Source organism: Phyllopteryx taeniolatus, chromosome 4 (genome assembly GCF_024500385.1).
Source record: "Phyllopteryx taeniolatus isolate TA_2022b chromosome 4, UOR_Ptae_1.2, whole genome shotgun sequence".
In the NCBI taxonomy this organism is placed as follows: Eukaryota; Metazoa; Chordata; class Actinopteri; order Syngnathiformes; family Syngnathidae; genus Phyllopteryx; species Phyllopteryx taeniolatus.
The window spans coordinates 8,438,629-8,459,366 of record NC_084505.1 but is presented as its reverse complement, the minus strand read 5'-3'; the positions used below and the strand labels follow the sequence as shown (position 1 = coordinate 8,459,366).

General features: G+C 40.6%; 1 protein-coding gene and 1 long non-coding RNA gene across 2 annotated transcripts in view; both read left to right on the top strand.

The window, feature by feature from the left end:
• The first annotated feature begins 1,188 nt into the window (after positions 1-1,188).
• LOC133477314 (uncharacterized) lies at positions 1,189-2,545 on the top strand. The gene is made up of 2 exons (XR_009788298.1): positions 1,189-1,614; positions 2,317-2,545. It is a non-coding gene; the product is annotated as an uncharacterized LOC133477314 (long non-coding RNA).
• A 4,309-nt stretch (positions 2,546-6,854) lies between these two features.
• Positions 6,855-20,738, top strand: part of tacr3a (tachykinin receptor 3a) — a 31,875-nt gene continuing 17,991 nt past the window's right edge. The window contains exons 1-3 of the mRNA XM_061772285.1: positions 6,855-7,484; positions 12,391-12,579; positions 12,802-12,952. Of these exons, the coding sequence (XP_061628269.1) occupies positions 7,117-7,484; positions 12,391-12,579; positions 12,802-12,952 (708 nt within the window). The 5' untranslated portion in view covers positions 6,855-7,116. The remainder of the gene's footprint in view (positions 7,485-12,390; positions 12,580-12,801; positions 12,953-20,738) is intronic.

Genomic DNA, 20,738 nt, shown 5'->3' with positions numbered 1-20,738 from the left:
GGCACATTTCCCTCAGAAAAAGGTCAAGAGGGTACTCCCCAGTGCTTAGCAAGTCTTCCTTCGTGTAAGTAAGTCGCGTAATGTCTCCAAAGACATTCGAAAAAGAAAAAAACCGGGACAATGCTAGAGAGCGCGTTACCGAGACGTCTACCCGTGTAGGCACCATCTTTAGTATCAAGAAACGAGATTGTCATTTTTGGGACCGTATACGCTGGCATTTGTGATTTTTGTTTTTGTTTTTGTCATACTTTGTATTTATTTTGCAATAAACAAAAGTCTGCGTTAAGTTTGGACAGGATATTCATCATTTTTGTCCTTTTGGTGAGGCTAAGAATTCTGCACATGGGGAGAGCTTTTGTTAGGTGTGTGCGTGTGTGTGCGTGTGTGCGCGCGTGTCTGACATCCAGTATCACAGACACTTCAGCCAAGGTACAAAGGTGACGTTGTGAACACAATATAGTACTATAGTGACTACGGCCCGGTTGCCACTGTAATCCCCCCCAACAACTTGATAAACTGCATTCTTCCAAGCTGCCCTGCTGTGCGAGACGGCCACCAAAGGACGCCTGGCGTATGTCAGCTTGACCTTAAACTAATTAGCAGCTTTCTGTTGAATCTGGATTGCAGACATCAAAGACCCTTGTGATGTGCAGAACTGATAGCGACCAAAAGCTTGAACCCTCTCAACCACTGGGAACATTGCTGGAATGCAGACGACACCTGCTAGCGTTTAAGAGTTCCTGCAATGTGTGGACTCTCATTCAAAGTTTCTCTAACTGAGATAATTGTCTGTTTTGATATTTCACAAATTCTGCAGAAATATTCCAAATGTATGCTTTGGCGTCTGTGTCATTGTGTCAGCTTTACAGGTCCAGCTGCAAGACTTTGAGAGCTGTTTGTCTTGATTTGAAGCTGAACAGTATGAGGTGTTGTATTGAACAGTGAGCAGTTGATTTGCCAAGAATAAAGTTTGAATAAAGATTCTATATGCTTGATCTATGAGTAGGAGTACAAAGTTGGGAGTATTTTATATGAAAATATGATTTTTACACCATTTTTATGGCTACATTGTACACCAGGGTTCAAGTTGATGGGCGTAGTCTTCTCCGGTTTCCCCCGTCTCTTAGACACACCTCCTGGGTATTTAACCTTTGACTCCCGCCTCTTCTCTCTCTCTTGTGTCCTGCTTGTATGCTGTTCTTCCTGGCTAACATCTCGCCAGCTGCGTTTGGCCAACCCCCTCCCCCTTCCTTTTCCTTTGTCCTCAGGCGCTACCACATGCGCGAGCGACTGCCGGGACCCGACGGCAGCGTTTTCGATCGAAGAAGCCGGCCATGCGGCTTCGATCCGTTTTCCTTGCCTGTTGACGGAGCCCCAGTAAGCAAATAGCAGCATTCCGTACCGGTCACGCACGCAGCTGAGAGCAAGAGCTGGGCCCGCCACAAGTTCAATAGGCAGGAAAGTTACAAGCGCACCCCGACGAAACAAAAACTTTCTTTTGGCACCTCTTTTTGTTTTATTTTTGCGCTTCTTCTTCTTTAACCAAACCTGCTTTGTTTTCCTTCTGAGATGCGAGGAGAAAGGCCATCCCCAAAGACCAGCTGATCTACGGTTGTGAGTAGCAAAACAATCGTTGCCCGAATGTGCAAAATTAGTGCCTAATAATTTTGGGGAAAATGCCAGCTTCACACAAATCCCAACTTTGCCCTCTCTCGCTATGACTCATTCAATTCACGCTCATTTTTAGTCCAGCAACACACGACGTCCTACTTCCCTTTTCATACTCCTATTTTTCTTAATTCGTTCATTAAATATTCTATAAAATTCCACTCCTTGTTGTGTCTTGAGTTCAATAATGAAACCTCTGTAATCGAGAACTCGTATTTCCTAAGTGTACAGATTATGAGACTGATAAGAGTTTTTTTGTCGCTTTTCCTAAATATTACACGCAAAAAAGAGATGTGGTGCACTTTACGAGACAGATAATTTGATTGTAACGTTAAAACGTAAATCGAACTGACACGGAAGTGAACGCAGGCGTTCACCTTCGACATATTTATTTCTTGAATCAATTATGTTTTATCCAAAGCCAATATGTGCTACAGTACAGTACAATAAAATACATCAGAAGAAAAAATATGGCCATACATACAATATAAGAGAAGTTAAGAAGCCGACCAGTGGTTTCCTTTTTTTTTTCCCCAGAAGTCTGATTTATTAAAATAGCCATGATGAGCCTATGAAAAGTTTGACAACCTGGTAAGCACGCTTACTGTTTTTTTTTTTTTTCCTGTGGTCTTTCATGACGTGATACAGTACTTCCACACAGGACTGGACCATCCGCCAACATCTCCCGGACTCACGGCTGTGGTGTCCTTGAGCAAGACACTGATACCTCGAAATGCTCCCCGGGGGCTTCAGCTGCCCCCTGCTCCAGTGTGTTCCACTAACTTGTGTATGTGTTCACTGTGTTGGGTTAAATGCAGAGAACACATTTCATGTGCATGCATGCATGTTCATGACAATAAAAGGCGGTTCTATTCTATTCTATTCTACACATTAATGTCGGTTTTTGATGCAGTGCCGCCTGAGGGATCGAAGGTCACGGGCATTCAATGTTGGTTTTCAGCCTTGCCGCTTGCATGCAGTGATTTCTCCAGATTCTCTGAACCTTTTGATGATATTATGGACCGTAGATGATGAAATCCCTGAATTACTTGCAATTGTACGTTGAGGAACATAAACTGTTTGACTATTTTCTCACGCACTTGTTGACAAAGAGGTGAACCTCGCCCCATCTTTGCTTGTGAATGACGACCAAGAAAAAAAACCCATAACTTTCAAAATATGATTCTGTCTATTTTGAGATGAGCAGGATAAATGGTATATAGTTAATGATGAGTAAAGTTGCTTTGTTCACATCAGTTGTCTGAAATCATGACACATTTCCCGTCTGGGGCGCAGAAATCTTTGCCCATTGTCTGTCATTCACAGTGTTGCCATAGTTACCTTGAAAAAGTAACTAAGGCCTGGTACACGCATACAGATTTTTCCACCTTTAAAAGATTTTTTTATCTGATACAGACCCCACACATAAAGATAAAAAAACAGTTCAACAGTTTTGGTTGTCATGTGTGTGGTGTACTCCGAGAATCTCAACACAGCAGACCACAGACATAAAGATTCTATTGCACCACCGATCTTGAAGTCGCACGTGATCACACGTAATCTCACAAAACCGAAGATACACGCGGATGTTTCCCGAGTGTTCCCGAAGCTTGCCGCAGCTGGGAGCCTTGTAAAATGGCGATGTTCTCAAAAAACGACTTGATTTGGAAAATACTTTTTGGTGCCTGAGGAACCCATTTTTATACATAAAACGACGTCGGGTAAGACATTTTTGTTTTTATTTATGGTCGCTTCTGTGTTCGTCAGTCTTGGGTCCTTCTTTGATTGGCTACATTCTTTTCCATGTCACAATTCACAACGTCATGACGCTGGAGAAGTCAGCGTTCCCCAAACACAAAGACTTTTGGTCATAAATATTGAACACGTTCGTTATTTAAGCTTGTCGGCCCCAGCCTGTTTCGGACCCAAAAATTGGGACGAATCCACTCTTAGCACACATCAGACTGAAGGACAATCTTGTAGCATAATCTAATTTAAGATTGTCTGGCATTTGACGCGCTTGGTCTGGAAGGGGCAAAATCGGTACAAAAACAGGCCAATTCTCTTTCAGTGTGTACCAGGCCTTAGTTACTTTACTGATTACTTGTGGGGTTTTTTTTTTTTACTTGATTTTAAAAGTAACTAAGCTACTTTACTGTTTATTTTATTTCAAAAGGGACTAAGATACGTAGATTACAAGTAAGCTACATTCAGCAAATGCTGTAATATCATTTATCCACAGTATGAAATGGCTTTAGGGTACACATTACTTGACAATACACTCCACACTAGACATCAACAATGACATCCACATGGACCAATAAATTAAATATTGGTGTGTAGCTTGAAGCTACATTAAAAGAGCTTTGTACTTGACATGACAAATAAGTACTTGAACATGTAAACAAGAGCACCATTCTCAAGTATACTTCTCTACAGACTTAACTGACAGAAATATGATCCCATTATAGTCCACAAATTGTGCTTAAGGCACATAATATGTACAAATGGAACATCAAAGGAATGACCATGAGCTCACAATCATATTGGCAAGAGAGATGAAATAAAGTACCGGTACATAAAGTGCTGTAGGCAAAGCAGTGCGGCAAATGAGTACAACATAAATTGCTAAGTGAATGAACAGTGTACTCACGGTTATTCAAAGATGCCCACGAAACACTGCAGTGCTGTATCTTAACCACATAATGTGTGATGCATTGAATTTTTGCATGTGTTGGTTGGCTCTTGGGAATGACTATGAATTACAAAGCAATGGATGACCAAATAATTTATCAACATAAAGTGTGACATAAAATATTCGTGTGTAAATTCTCCCCAAATACTAGTGCATTGTAGAAGTAATAATAGTATCATATGATATGGTAAATATGACATCGTTAACTCCATTTTTAATTTGGAAATCAACATTAAAGCAACAACAATCATCCATCCATCCATTTTCACTACCGCTCACGCAGGTTGGGGGCTCCTGAACCCTATCCCAGCTATTTTCGGGCGAGAGGCGGGGTACACCCTGAACCGGTCGCCAGCCAATCGCAGGGCACATAGAAACAAGCAACCAATCATACTCACATTCACACCTACGGGAAATTTTGAGTCTTCAATCAACCTACCACGCATGTTTTTGGGATGTGGGAGGACACCTTGGAGAAAACCCTCCCAGACACGGGGAGAACATGCAAACTCCACACAGGCGAGGCCGGGATTTGAACCCCGCTCCTCAGAACTGTGAGGCAGATGTGCTAACCTGTCGGCTACTGTGATAGCCAGCAATCATAAACTTGAATATTTCGAATCTTTTTTTTTACCACTTTTTAATCAGGAAAATTACAAAAATAGTAGTGACAGTGAAAACGCGCATTTCCCAGCATTTTTATTTCATGAAACTCCGACTTTGGGTTATATGATAAAGAACGGCCTCTCGGTCCTGTTCGTTATATTGCAAGTTACCTGGTAACTTACCAACTGTGTAAGTTGCTGTTGCCTGTTAAAGCTTCATCTGCGAGATGAAAGCCCCTCTGTTTTCCTTGTGTGACAAGGAAGGTTGGCCCTTTATCACCATTGCTTGCAGTTACAGCTCGTAATGATGGTGAGATGAAGCCTCATGAGGCACCATATCACTTGAGCAAGTTGGTTTGAAAAAGAATTAATTTCTCGAACCATCTTGTGCACACGAATCACACAGGAGCTGTATCGTCACGTAATGTGTGATGCATTAAATTTTTGCTTTAGATCTGTTTTGGCTCTTGGGAATTATTATGAATTACAAAATCAAAAAATGCATGACCAAATAATTTATAGACAAACTATATAATAAAATATTATTGAACACATTCTGTTAATGTAAATTCTTCCAAAATAGTAGTACAGTATATAAGTAATCATAGTATCATATGATATGACAGGTTGTATCATGTTTTTCTGTCACTTTTCATAAAATGCCATGAGCTTCAGCATGCGGAGGACTTGTGGAACCAGGAAGAGGGCAGAAATATGCTTCTGTAACTTGGTCGTATATAACAGGGAAGAAATTTTGTATTTTTTTTATTTTGGAGGAAATAATGCTTTCTCAACACTATTTAGCTTTAAGTGATACATTTTTTTGGCACAACCTCTCTCCAGCCTTTGAAAACACCCTTTTGTCTGGTAAAGAAGATGCCACCGTGGAACAAGATTCTATAAATAGGGGGTGCAGTACTTATTTTTCTCACACAGTGAAGCGTTATTGTACCCTACTTCCTGGGGGGTTCATAATTCCTATAACCTTCATCCCATTTCCAATCTCCCATTTCTATCCCAAATCTTGGACCGTTGCTTCCCAGCTCCACTCGGACCGCACTTCCAATAATCTCTGACCAATTCCAGTCTGTTTTCCAACCCCTCCATAGCACCAAAACAGCACTCATCATGATCACCATTGACCTCCTTCTGGCAGGTGACTGTGGCCTACTCACCGTCCTCATCCTCCTTGATCTGACTGCAGCTTTTGATACTATTTCCCGCACTATCCTCCTGAACAGACTCCACCACAGTAGCATTACACACAAACCCCTCCAGTGGTTCAGTTCTTACGTGTCTGGCCGCTCCCAGTTTGTTCAAATGAAATCATTCACATCCCACCCGTCCCTGGTTTCTTCTGGTGTCTTCCAAGGCTCTGTCTTGGGGCCCCTCCTCTTCATCACCTACATCCTACCTCTTAGGAATATTTTCCATTAATTCAACTTACAGTTTCACTGTTATGTGGATGTCACATAGCTTTACCTCTCTCCACCAAACCACTCTGCCTTGTTCCTCCCATACTGACTGCTTCTCTGAATACAAACAGTGATTCAGCCAAATTTCTACAACTCAAGAGTGAAAAAAATTAAATCCTACTCATACGTATCACGTCCACTTGATAATTCCTGTTTCCCCCTCATTACAGATATCTACAATTGAATTGCAGATATTCACTATGTGAATTGTGGATATCTGCAACAGAATTGTAGATATCTCTAACTCCAGTTTGCGATATCTACAGTTTGATTCTGATAAGATAAGGTCAATGCAATGCGCACTGAATGATAACGCGCGGTGCTGCTTGTATTTGTTATTCATGAAGTTTAAAAGTGTCGATCAATCTCCACCGGCGTGTGTGCCCACTCCACTCGTGCGTCAGGGAGCGCGCACGACGTCGAGGCTGCTGCAGCTCTCGCAGTCTCATTCAACAGGCATTTGTGCGCACTTCATTGTCCGGAGCAGACGCGTTTTGACCAGAAATTATACTACACAGAGAGGCATTCAGATGGGATTACGATGTTTGGTAATGGATGTGGTCCTGTTGCGCACTGTGGTGCCTAAACCTCCACAGTCCCTCTCTGCCGTGTGCCTGTCTTGGTAGCGCCATCATTTTTATTTTTTTATTTTTTGAGAGGAAAGTATACCAGGATGGCAGCTCCTCATAATGCATCGAACCTTACCTCAAACTACACGAACCAGTTTGTTCAGCCGCCATGGCGCGTCGCCCTCTGGTCTGTCGCCTACAGCTCGGTGCTGGCCGTGGCCGTGTTCGGCAACCTCATCGTCATTTGGATCATTTTGGCTCACAAGCGCATGAGGACGGTGACCAACTACTTTTTGCTCAACCTGGCCTTCTCCGACGCCTCCATGGCCGCCTTCAACACTTTGATCAACTTTGTCTACGCCACCCACGGGGAGTGGTACTTTGGGCAGGCTTACTGCAAATTCCACAACTTCTTCCCGGTCACGTCCGTGTTCGCCAGCATTTACTCCATGACTGCAATCGCCGTGGACAGGTGCGCTCATCACACGTCACCGTCTGATCACTACTGTGGTCATCGTTCACAACAATCATGATATATATATATATATATATATATATATATATATATATATATATATATATTATTGACTCTATATGAGAGCTACTGTATTATTGTGTCGTTATGTTTATTGTTGTGATTGTAGATTGAAGTGGTGCATCATTGTGGGAGGTGTTTCTAATGTTTTGGCCCTAAGGGGCATCTATGTTCATATACTCATTAGGCAGCTGAACAGTTACAAAACACCTGCAGGGTTGTTTTAAAGCACTGCATCATACTGAGCGGTCTTCCCAATATTTCTCCCCCCTCTCACATAACTCAAGCAACCATTATTTAAAAAAAAAAAAAAAAAAAAACCTTTCAGGTATTAATACAGTGCAGTCCTCCAAACAAATCGTTAAACGTAACCCAATTACCTCTTTTAATAGCTTTGTAAAGATAGAATTATGTTTAGAGACCTCCTATACTCACTAAGTTGTGCTTGTGTACCTAATATTATGACAGTAGTGTAGTGTAAGGGGTTTTAACATCCACGCCACAATTTATTGCCAGTAAGTATCTTTTGGGATATCAGTGGAGGAATTTGTGTATTCCATATGAAAGTGAGTCTATCAGAGGCACGATCACAATCATTACAGCAGCACATATAAATACTTCGAGCTCCAAAACATGTTAAAGGAAGAAAAGAAAGGAAGAACAATAACATGCCAACTTTAATCTTCTTCGCCCTTTCTTCCTCCGGGCTGCGCCGCTTTTCATCAGCAGAGGCAGAAAATCGAATATTGAGCTGAAAAGAAGAACTCAAATTGCATGAAAGCTACCATTTGCTAAATGTGTTGCACAATCTTCTTCAAATGCTTGCAAGTGTGAGACGTCCACTGGTGGGGTGGGGTTGCTCATGCTGACTGTATGTTAGCCCGCAGTGCTAAATAGATGGTTGATTTTCATGCAGGGGAAGCAGTTTCAAGTGGGACTGACCCCCTTCTCACTCATTGTAAGAGGTCGTCCATCATATTTATTTTTACATTTTGTTGGCACGAATGAATAAGTTAGCACTGTATTCTCGCTCTATTCCATGATTATCTATGGGGGACATAAACAATACGTCAATTAACTGTTTTATAGGACGAATTAAATTAATGTTCTGAACTTCTGTATTAATGGCAATACCCAGAGCAATTGCCCAGGTGGTGGTCTAGATGAATGAAGTTGAACTTCTCATAGCTGATATGATAACAAATTGAGACTGAATCAACAGCACCTCTCCCAGCTGTTGGCGAGTAGCGCACTCGCTTTTACCATCAATTGCACACAATTGACGTAATATTTAACAATCAATCATCCAATTAATCAATTATTATGCCCATCCCCATTGCGTCTCCAGAATATAACATCAGGCTCACTTCTCTCTTCTGCCCACGTGACTTCAGGTAATGTGACGATCGCCATCAGATTGGCTTTCCACTCATCAAAGGAGCGTCATCTGTCATAATGGTTCAATAAGATGACGAAGGCAGTGGCTTCAGGCCTGGCGATAACGACATCTGAAAGAACAAAGATATAGCGTGTGCGTGTGTGAGTGTGTTTGTGCACGTGTGTGTGTGTGTGTGTGTGTGTGTGTGTGCATGCTCATGCGTCACTGTTGGGATGCGGCATGAGGCATTGTCCTCCTTGACACACAGAGGGAACAATCTGTTTCCTACAGGCAAGCTCACTTTGGTTCCATGTATATAGTCTCTTGTGTCCTTCTGATTCCATCAATGGAAAACAAAAAAAAAAAGAACATCAGCATGACATGCGTGATGCAGCTGTAACCCCTGGTTATGCTTATTTTTGTACCTGGCTCTCCGCTCTCTTGAAATGGCACGAGGCCAGAGTTCATGATCAGCAATGAGGTTGTCCTTCCTTTTGCCTCTGTGGCTACCAAGTGTGTTTCTGGAGCCAGCGCACTCAAGAAATGCTGTGCAAAAGGTAGATAGATGTGTTTGATAAAATCACAGCTTGTATTCCATCACGTCTGCTTCCTTGTCTTCTTTAGTCTGAATGTGCTTTGTTGGTTTACAGCGCCAGTAGCATTAGCTCTACATGCAATATCTCTTTCTCTGCTTTCCTTATTTGCTTTCAGCTAATAAGGGACAGTTTTGCAACATGTAACATGATATAACATTTCCAGTGAATTTCCACAGAAAGTAGCAGAGCGACTAATTACCCCACTAAGCACTGCAACAAAAAGTTGGCACCCCCCATGTCTTTAAAAGCACATCTTTAGTAGACAATGCATTTTATTAATTTTTTTGTGGGGGGAGGGGGATGATGGGGGGTTAATAAGACTTTTTTTTTTTTTTTTTTTTTTACATTTCTAGTGTTAATAATACTATTTCTCAAAACAAATGACAAACCAGTCCGTCAGTCAAGTTAGTCTTAGGCAGCTAAGGACAAAATAAACTGAAGCTAGTTGTTGCACAGACTGACTAGTTTTGAGGTGCCCTTGATCAAGACGCCAAACCCCACCCAAACTCAGCTCAGGGGCGCAGTCACAGTTTGTGAGCCCAATCGCTCAGACAGCTCTCCTAGCATGCCTGGATGTGTTTGCCCTGCTTTCCTGTAGTGTGTGCAGCAAATGCATACAGTACAGCAGAGCTCAAATCAAATTTCCCCTGAAGAAATCACAAATCTCAGCACAGAATTGTTTTTTAAATAGTAAACTAACATACTGTATACAGCAGGAATGCATGCATACATTTAGTAAGAATGCAAATTAGCTTTTGTTAAGTATTGTTAGTTGCCTCGAGGAGTTGTGCCATAGCATGGACGTGATGTTGTTTCTTTTTTAGACCGCCTAATGCACCCATTTTCTACACTGCTTATCTTGTTCAGGGTCGCAGGTTTGCTGGAACGTATCCCAGCTGACTTTGAGCAAAGGCAGACTACCTCCAGGATTAGTCGCCAGTTAGTCGCAGGACTCATATAGAGACAGACAACTATTCACACTCACATTCACATCGTCACTGAGTGGGAAGTGAACCCACGCTGCCTGCACTGAAATCAGGCGAATGTACCACTCACTACACCCTCAGTGACCACCGCCTAAATAGTTTAGGCTAAATCATAGACGTCAAGTTGTGTATTCCATTGCCTAAATTCTACACAAGTTACAGTATTCATAATTGTATCAATTAATTGATTAGTCACCTATTAGGCCCATCCCTGAATGATCCCAATAACATTAATGGTTGTGCAGGTTGGCAGTTTTGCTTTGTGTCGAGATAATCATCAAATGTGCCTTGCATTTTCCTCGGATTATCAACAAAAAACAAAAAAGAAGAGCTCAAAGAGATGAAAAATGTCTTATATTGCAACCGTTGACATTGGTGTCTATATTGTTGACATTATTTGACAATGATCAATTGTTCTAAAAAAAAACTGCAGCATGAGCTGACCTTTCCAGTCTGTGATGTTGTAAAATGAGGTTGAGTGAAGGGTGACCATCTTCCCTCTTCATTCATACAAGGAACGACTTGACATTTAGTGTGCTCACAGGTACTTTTTCCTGGCAACGTAACTGCTGCGAGTTAAACACAAGGCAATGATTGTGAGTTGTTACAGTCGCAACGTAGTGGCAAGCTTTCAAACGGGATGGTTTCCGAAAGCACCCGGTGTCGCTTCAAGGATGACAAGATGTCAGGTTGAGATTAAAAGATGACTACGGTCATTAATGTGCCTCAGGTATGTCTTTTGTAATTAATATACAGTATTTCAATACCGGTACCTCAAGTGTTTGTGTGAGTGCATTTGCCTTTTGTTGTGTTTTTTAAGTTATCCTCAACAACCCTCATGTGGTATAAATTTGGTGTGCAACAAAAGTGTCTCACAATACTTTAATACAAAAGGACCGGTGTGACTCTTTAATTAGTGGTAAATAGATGGATTGTCTTTGTGTTCCACACACTGAGGTGAAAGCTGGTAAGTGGCCTGTCATGAAGACTTAATTAACAAATGTCAGGCTAGGCAATTGGAAATCATGTAGAATTATTTTTTAAGACATGATTTTTAACTGAAAAGAGATCAAAACAGGCATTTTGTGTCAATGAAAACATCATTTTTCAGATTGAAAATTAAAAACCCAGGTCTCCGTTTGAAAATGATGCTTTTAACAGTTACATCTAAATGACAATAAATAAGAAAAACATCTGTGAAAATAGAAGACACATGCACATGCATGTTAAGTGTTAATTGAAGTATATCACAACCATAACAACAATGGTGAACCACAGCAACGTCTTGTGCTTATAACACTTCTCCAGCAAATTGCGCATAACTTTCCCTCACTGAATATATCTATATCTGTCGGTCAGTCGGTTGACTGCATCCATCCATCCATCCATCCATCCATCCATCCATTCTCTTAACCGCATATCCTCACTCGGGTTGCATTCAGCAAAGGCCAATGAATAATCGTGTTAATCATGATTTCAATTTCAAAGAAAATAATTGTCCAGCCCTACTGCGCAGAAGTCAAGAGAATGAACCACTGTAATTAACAGGGACCCAGGCGTCATTGTGAACCATATGTCAAATTCATTATATGTTGTGTGTCCCTATGGATAAAGCAAGGTCCATGAAGGCATGCTTGGACTGGTTTGGTTTGGGACAACTTGACAGCTCTGACCTCAAGCCCATCAAACACCTTCGGGATGAACTAAAACAGAGACTGTTAGCTATCTCAGGTCCAACATCAGTCACATCTAACAAATGTTCTTACAATGCATAGGAAAAAAATCCCACATAATGATAAATTATTGAAGAAGATGCACTGACTTTTACATCAAGTATTAATTAGCCTATGAGTCACTTAAACCTCTGACCGTTGACCCCATAGGTACATGGCCATTATCCACCCACTGAAGCCTCGTCTGTCAGCCAAGGCCACCACCGGAGTCATTGCCTCAATCTGGAGTCTGGCCGTGGTTCTGGCCTTTCCCCTCTGCTACTTCTCCAGAATTAGAGTTCTGCCTCGCCGGACCTTATGCTATGTTGCATGGCCCCGCATGGAAGCTGATCCTGTAATGTGAGCAGTCTTTTATTCAGCCTTTTTTAGCCTGAGATATGGAAATTGTGAAGTTCATTAACCAAGTCATTAATTTTTTTTTAAAGGTGTAAGACCCTATTGGTTTTTTTCTTCCACAAAATATTCTCAGCAAAAAATTATGAAATGCAGATGTTAATGATAGATCACAGTTTTTCATGAAGTAACGAGTTGACATACCCTTTTGTGAAAATGTTGTTGAAGGTACCACATCATAGTGACAGTGCTGGTCTATGTGCTACCCTTGGTGGTGATGGGCATCACCTACTCCATCGTGGGACTCACTCTATGGGGAGGGGAGATCCCTGGAGATTCGTCAGACAACTATCATGGACAATTGCGAGCTAAAAGAAAGGTGAGCATGCTTGAAGGGAAATGTGCACCATGAATTCAAGAATTCAGGAATACATACAGTAGTGGCTCACCAGGTTGCAGGATAACTGTAAACATCTGCAGGTGAGAGATGATTTAATCATTACAATAAGTCACTTAAGCTCTGAGATGCTTTCAGATATGTAAAGGGCGCCAGACGCCAAAACAATTTGGATACATGCAAAACTGAACTATAGGCTGAGCTTCCAGATGTTATTTTCCATGCCATTCAACTGTATAGCAACTATGGGTTGCACGATCTAAGATTTTGTTAAGTCAACACTAATGCTCCGCAGTTTACAGCCAAACACAGCAGTGGTGGATACTGGCGACACTACTAGTTTAACTTCATTTCTCCGTAGCGTCACTGTTTCAACGTCAAATAGCTTTTCAGTAGTTAAGCTACTTTCGTGGTCACCGCAATAGCAAAGTAACGTTTCCCCAGGAGTTGTAAACAATGACTGCAATGTCATGTTACGTACCTTATCTCAAATCCGCCGTTGACACCGGGGCCAGTGGCGAAATGTGCACCCCATATTTTAAACATGCAGACAGTATGGCAAATGTAGGCACATCTCGGCCATTGCCTTGGGCTCTAACTCAGCAAACTATTGCTTCTTCTCGAGTCCTCGCGTTCCACATATACGTTCGTGTTGGTACTGTCCGGCCCTAAAAAAGGCTGTACAATATTAGTGCTTAATAATTTCCGGAAAATCACTAGCTTCACACCAAATCCCAACTTTGCCCTCACCCTCTCTCGTCCGGACTGAACGCTCATGTTTTCAACTTTATTCCAGCAACACGGTGTTCTCTTTCTGTTTTCGTGCGCCTGTCTTTCACCAGTATTAGTGTTATTTTCTTCCTGGAGTTAGACTCTTTAGATTTAGTTTACCCCGCCTCTCGCCCGGAGATAGCTGGGGTAAGCTCCAGCACGCCCGTGACCCTAGTGAGGAAGAGTGAAATGTAAGATGACTAAATGAATGAAGGTCTTCAAGGAAAGTAATATGGTGACGACCATGGGTGGTGGGGCAGCGCCCTAGTGCCCTCTATTGACTAGCCACCACTGTTCTGCATTTGCTGTGTTTGCAAATAATTGTGGACCTCTTTGTGTGCTCTGAAATAATCCCCTGCAATCCTTCCACTTGTGTTGACCAAAAATAAAAATACTGCTCGAGCATGGCTTTGTTCTGTCTTACTGCGTCTCAAAGCTGCATATTCAGAAAGAGAAGACACTTTAAAACAATTAAAATGACGGACTAATTTCATTCAGCGCACTCGCTCTGTTGCGACAAATGACTCTGCCTCCTCCCCAAGCCAAAAACGTGTGATTAGAGAATACTGTATTCGAATTCACGCTTGAAACGTCATTATAGAGACTTGTAGACTCATCTCTACAACCCCTAATAACAACCGCTTAATCAGTCAGTTAGATCATGAACTAAATGTCAAAACAAGTATTTGTTAAATCATCCCACATTTTTTTTAGACTGTATCTTATAATTTCCTGTTCTTTCTACATAAAAGGTTGTGCAGATGTTTCCCGTTTGTCCCATTTTGTTCCAAGTCAGATTTTAAAAAACCTGTGCTAGCCAAGGTCAATACAGGTGATGTGATTCATCCTATCTTGGAGTGTCAGTTTAATGCTCTGGTGTTGTTAATTTTATTTATCTTTTAAAATATTGGTCTTCTCATGAGGGATTGTCAGAGTCCTATGAGATGTAATTAATTTGCTTTGGGCCATGTTCATGTGTAATCGGATAACCTGCTTTTAAGTCTCCTGATTGACAACCTGGTGATAACACAGCATCTTTGGTAGAAATAAAACACAATTAGATGTAAGGCGTTGTAGTAATGACTTTTCAACACATTTTATGGAGCTTTCAACAATTCGAAATCAGGACCTCTTGACAAGAAAGTTTGTTGTTCAGAACCTTAAGAAGCCAAACGAATTTCCTTTTAGAGTTTTGTTTTTTTCAATATTTCAAAATGCTTGTCCACTTTTAAAAGCCTTAGTTCTAATAAGGGCTTGGTATTTGAAGTTGATTAAATTAACCTAAAGGTGCTATATCAGGAGATGTGGCATGCACTCAACACTAACATGAAATAACATCATTACAATATTATTTTGGTCTGTAGCAAAGTTCATAGAAGCACGAAACACAATTCTTAACAGTAAAATCTAATGCTAACCCAACATTAGAGGTGTCCTTCAGTATTTGAGACAACTAACTTTGGGGAACCATGTCAAGCGCAGAGATGTTATTTTAAGCTGCGTATTGTTGCTTTTCGGGCAACACATTTACCTAGTGGATAGCACGTTTGCCTCACAGTTCTGAGGTTTGGACTTTGAATCTTGGCTCTGGCCTTCTGTGTGGAGTTCACGTTCTTCCCCTGCTTGCATGGGTTTTCATAGGGTACTTCCTCATGCAGCATGCACATCCTAATGTACATGCTTTGGGAATGTGAAAGGAAGTTGGAGTACCTGGAGAAAATACACGCAAGCGTGGGGAAAAAACTAACTCCACACAGGAAGGCCAGAACCGAGATTTTGATCCTCAAACCTCAGAACTGTAAGGTGGTCATGCTAACCACTAGTCCACGTGCAGCCTCAAATTTATACCATTGTACTATAGAGTAAAGAGTTTCTTTTACCTGCAATCCACTTTATTTATACATGAGTATTTACACATCATTATTTGTTTTTTTATTTGCTTTTTCATTTCTACTGATTTTTCTTTCCTGGTAATTCTATCATTTTTTTAAATCATTTGTAATACTTTGGCTGGCCTCTTACATACAGTGCCATGAAAAGGGCATTGACCCATTCTCAAATTCTATTTTTTTTCTTTTTTTCCCCCACACTTTAGTGTTTAAGATCATCAAACAAATATCAGACAAAGATAACCCAAGTAAACATAAAATGCCATTTTTAAATGGTAATATTATTTATTAAATAAATGAAAAAAAATTCAAAGTTACCTGGCCCTGTGTGGATAAAGTAATGCCCCCCTAAACCTAATAACTGGTTGGGCCATCCTCAGCAGCAACAACCAAAATCAAACATTCAAAAGTCCACTTGCCAGTGTGTTTTGGATTGTTATCCTGCTGCAGAACCCAAGTGCGCTTCAGCATGAGGACACAAACTGACAGACAAACATTCTCCTTCAAGATTCTCTCATAAAGAGCAGAATTCATGGTTCCATCAATAACAGCAAGTCGTCCAGGTCCTGGAGGTACAAGCAACCCCAGACAATCATACTACAACCAACCACCATGTTTGAGTTCTGGTATGAAGTTCCTTTTTCTGAAATGCTGTGTTACATTCACGCCAGATGTAACAAGACACATACCTTCCAAAAAGTGAAACTTTTGTCTCCTTGGTCTAGAGAATATTCTCCCAAAAGTCTTGGGAACCATTCAGATGTTTTTTGCAAATGTACGATGAGCCTTTATGTTGTTTTTGGTCAGCAGTGGGTTTCGCCTGGGAACTCTGTTATGGATGCAATTTTTGCCCAGTCTCTTCCTTATTGTTGAGGCAGACACTGGCCCTGAGGCAAACGAGGCCTGCAGTTCTTTAGATGTTGTCCTGGGTTCCTTTGTGACCTCCTGGATGAGTCGGCACTGTGCTTTTGGCATAATTTTTGTAGGCCGGCCACTGCTGCAAAGGTTCACCACTGTTCCATGTTTCCTCTATTTGAGGATCATGGCTCTCACTGTAGTTCGCTGGCAGCCTAAGCTTTAGAAATGGCTTTGTAACCCTTTCCAGACGGATAGATGTCAATTACTCTTTTCTACAATTACTTTATTACTCGTCTGTTTTGGAATTTTCTTGGATCTTGGCATTTTCATGCAGCTTTTTGAGATCTTTTTGCTGACTTCATTTTGTCAAACAGGCTCAATTTAAGTGATTTCTGCATTGAAGAGGCCTGGAGGTAATCGGGCTTGGGTGTGGTCAGTGAAAACGAACCAAAAAATGTGATTAGCCACAGTTATTTCATTATTTAACAAGGGGGTCATTTGCTTTTCACACATGGCTAGGTTGTAATAAATGAAATCACTATTGAAAAATAGCTTTTTATGTTTACTTGGATTATCGTTTGTCTGATATTTACATGTTTGATTATCTTAAACATTAAAGTGGGGAAACTATGCAATACTGTACATGCATACATACAGTACATACTGTACATATATACATACATACATACAATACATACACACCAAAGTGTTGTGTTATGTTAAAACATGGGAAACTTGTCTATACTAGACTATACAACATTGTACATGTAGTCCATAATCCTCTCAGACAGTCTCTCAAAAGAGATACGATTGGATTAATCACCTAAAGCACAAATCATTTCTGGAACTGAAGAGCAAAGAAATGTTTTCATTTATTATTTAGTGGGAATGGCAGTGCAATAATTCGGCTGCAGTGTTGGGTTTGAGCAATAGCATTAGAGATTTCAGAGCAGGTCACTGAGCGGGCATTTTCATCTTGATATTAAGTAGAACATTTTGTAGTGTGTGTCGTGTTTTGTTTTGGCCAAACGTCAGGTGTAGTGTACGTTTGCTTTTAAGCCAGCTGGTTTTGTTATGCTTGAGAGTCTCACCAAAGCCAGCTCTTTCTCCCTTTTGTAACCAACTCTGACCGCAGCCCGCAGGCCTAAAAACTCTCAGCCAACATGACATTCATAACAAAGAAAAAGAGAGCATAACATGACCAAAAATAAGGGGAAGACAGGTTAAAAGATGGTTCAGGTCAAGGTAAGCCAACTAAAAGAGTACTCTGACTGTAAAATACCAACAGTGGGTGGATAAAACCTGAATTCTTAAAAGTAATTCGTATCAGTCATAGAATATATTTGATTTATTGTTCATTGTTAAATTTTTGTCAAAGCTTTTGCTGATCCAAGCTGGCTGAAACATGCTGATTTTCCACTGCATTATACCTATTTGATTTTTTTATTGATTTGCACAGTTGTACTAACAAATTATGCTTTTCCATCAGCAAAAGCAACTACTTCTTATTTTTGTGAGTGTAACTTTGAATCATTTTAAGATACACGACTACAATAAAAATAATAACATGCAGTGTTGCTGTGCCTACAGGAGACCCTTGTTCTGCAACAGCGTTGTTGTCCGTTAGTGGTATGGTACATTAAACTCATTTTCTAGTTCTTAATAATTTTTATAACTTCGAATCAGTAATGATAGTTTACACGCTATTTAATATTCCTCAAATTATATTTTAGTTGAAGTTTAATAACTGCAAAATTGCTTGTCTGTTATTAACACGTCGGCCTCACCGTCAGAGGATCTCCAGTAGGTTAGAATCTCTGTTGGAACGTGTGTGGGTTTTACCTGTGAGGGTTTTTGCCTGGTACTCCAGTTTTCTTCCACCTATTAGGTTAATGGAAGATTCTTCATTGTTCATAGGTGTGATCATGAAGGCTTGTTTGTCTATATGTGCCCTGCAATTGACTGGCAACTAATCAGGGGGGGGTATGTTAACCACTAACAACTCTTGCAGTCATTGCACATTTTTGATAATCACAATGCAGATTTCTCATTTTTTGCACAAATATACTACCTGGCAGAAACCTATTCCATGGATTTGTGCTATACAGTACAGTCCTGAGAGCTAATAATATAACCTAAAGCAATCACATCTGTAAACCACTCACTACATGAAGTAATTCGGTTGACTTAGACTTCACTTAGATGAAGTTAATGGAGCGACGTATCAAGGCAGTAAGTACACCTGTTTCAACAATGTAATCTATTAAAATAGCGTACCTGCATTTTGCTCAGTCGTCATTTCAAGTCATTTCTTGGGAAAATGTGGTAAGGTCAGTGAGGTGGGCGGTAACCGATTAATTGCTTGTTGTGATTTCTAATCATCTTCAGTCATTGACAGGCCTATGTGGTCAGCACACAATAGGTTCACTATATTCAGCCCAGGCCCTGGGCTTAGTGTTCCAAATGTCAACCCAGAGTGCAGCACTAATTATGTTATAAATCTGGAATAGCTCTTCCAGACAAGGACCGCATGTTGTAGGCACCACAGAGCTGACCTTTCCCCTTGGGGATGTTTGAGTGTGGGTAAGAAGAGAACTTGGTCAATTTTCTTGGCGAGAGTTTGATTGTGAATTGATGGGGGGTTGGACGGTGGCGGTCATGCTATGCACCTCCTGAGCATTTTTGGGCATGGTGCACCTTGATAATACGAGTGTTCTAATCCTGACTATATATAAGGGGTTCAAAATGTCATTATGTCCTGAGGATAGGTGTTCATAGGCAATGATGCCGTGATAAAAATCACTGGAGAAGCAACTTTAAGGGTCGGTCAGTGCTCCATTGGATTGTTTTTTGGCACTTGTGGCTTTCTTTTGCCTCAACCTCAAACAACTCATGAGATTTTCAACAAAGATGTGAAAAAAAGCAATATGAATAATAATACGTTCAGTGGAATCGCAAAAGTACATTGGTAGACTTTTTCAGATTTTTTTCCACTGCTCTTTAATACATTTGAGCTCATAAACTGGTTTGGAGGTTAAATCTAATCAATGGGTCAGTTTATGTGGGACAACCCTCTAACCCTGGTCATAGACATAGTGTGCTGCAGATTAGCAGCTGTTGAAGTACTGCATGTAAAACAGCAAGGCGATACTATAAACACTTCAAGTAAAACAATCATTTGCTCAATCTATGTACAGTGAATATTACTGTGACAAATCAACAGTGTTTAGTCCAAGAAGTGTGATAAACTGGAACTTAGCACAGCGGCTTGTAGACCACCATCTAGGAACACGTACTGATTTAACATTTGACGTCAGCTGCCTTGTCCAGCCTGTGTTGTTTCCCAAACAGAAGCGCTCTGGCTCTCAAAAGGAGAAATAATCGCTTGAGAATTACAAGCAGTAAAGTGCTACCAAGGATGCTTTGGACCTGAAGTAAATCTGTTGAAAGGCTTCCCACTATCTATAAATAGATGCAATTGGAATGAAGTACAGTAGAAACGCTGCACTGCCAAATAGGCCCTGTTGAATCTAGAAGAGAAAGAAACAAAAGTTTGAATGACCATAACCGTCTGTTTACACAACCATTATGCCCAGCTCACATTAATTTATAGCACTAAAACCAACTTTAACAAATGTTGAATGTAAGATATGAAATAAAGTTAATGAAGAAAATATATTCCAGTCACTACAACTAAGGCATTCAATACAGCAGTCCATTGAACTCTTCACCCACTATGAAAATGTGTGGGTGAAGTGTGCCTCATAAAAGACAAGTGGCAAAGATGTCTCTACCCAAAGGATTATCACAAAATAATTTTTTAAATTATCTTTTATTTTTATTACCCCAGTTTCTCTCCGCCCACTTAGGTATCGTTATAACAGTCTTTCCTCGCCATATCACGTTGTAAATAGACTGTAGATGGCGGGACTCATTCTGACTCCGAGATAATTAATGGGTGGTCATTTATTGGTATAATGAACGAACATAAATCTAGCGATGGAGAAAGCCCCGAGAATGTTTTGGTCAATTACATTGAAACTCGGGATCCTTTTTCTGCATTAAAAAAGCTCATTAGCGTTTGAATTTCATTAGTTTTCTTCAACAAAGCAAAGCAAATCAGTATGGTTGTAATATGTTTTCCCCTCAGTTCATTTCTCTTTAGATGTGATAAACAGCATAAAGGACATCATAATAAGATAATGTATGTTGGAATCGTGTGTCATGTTTGCTGTGATCATTTTCATGTC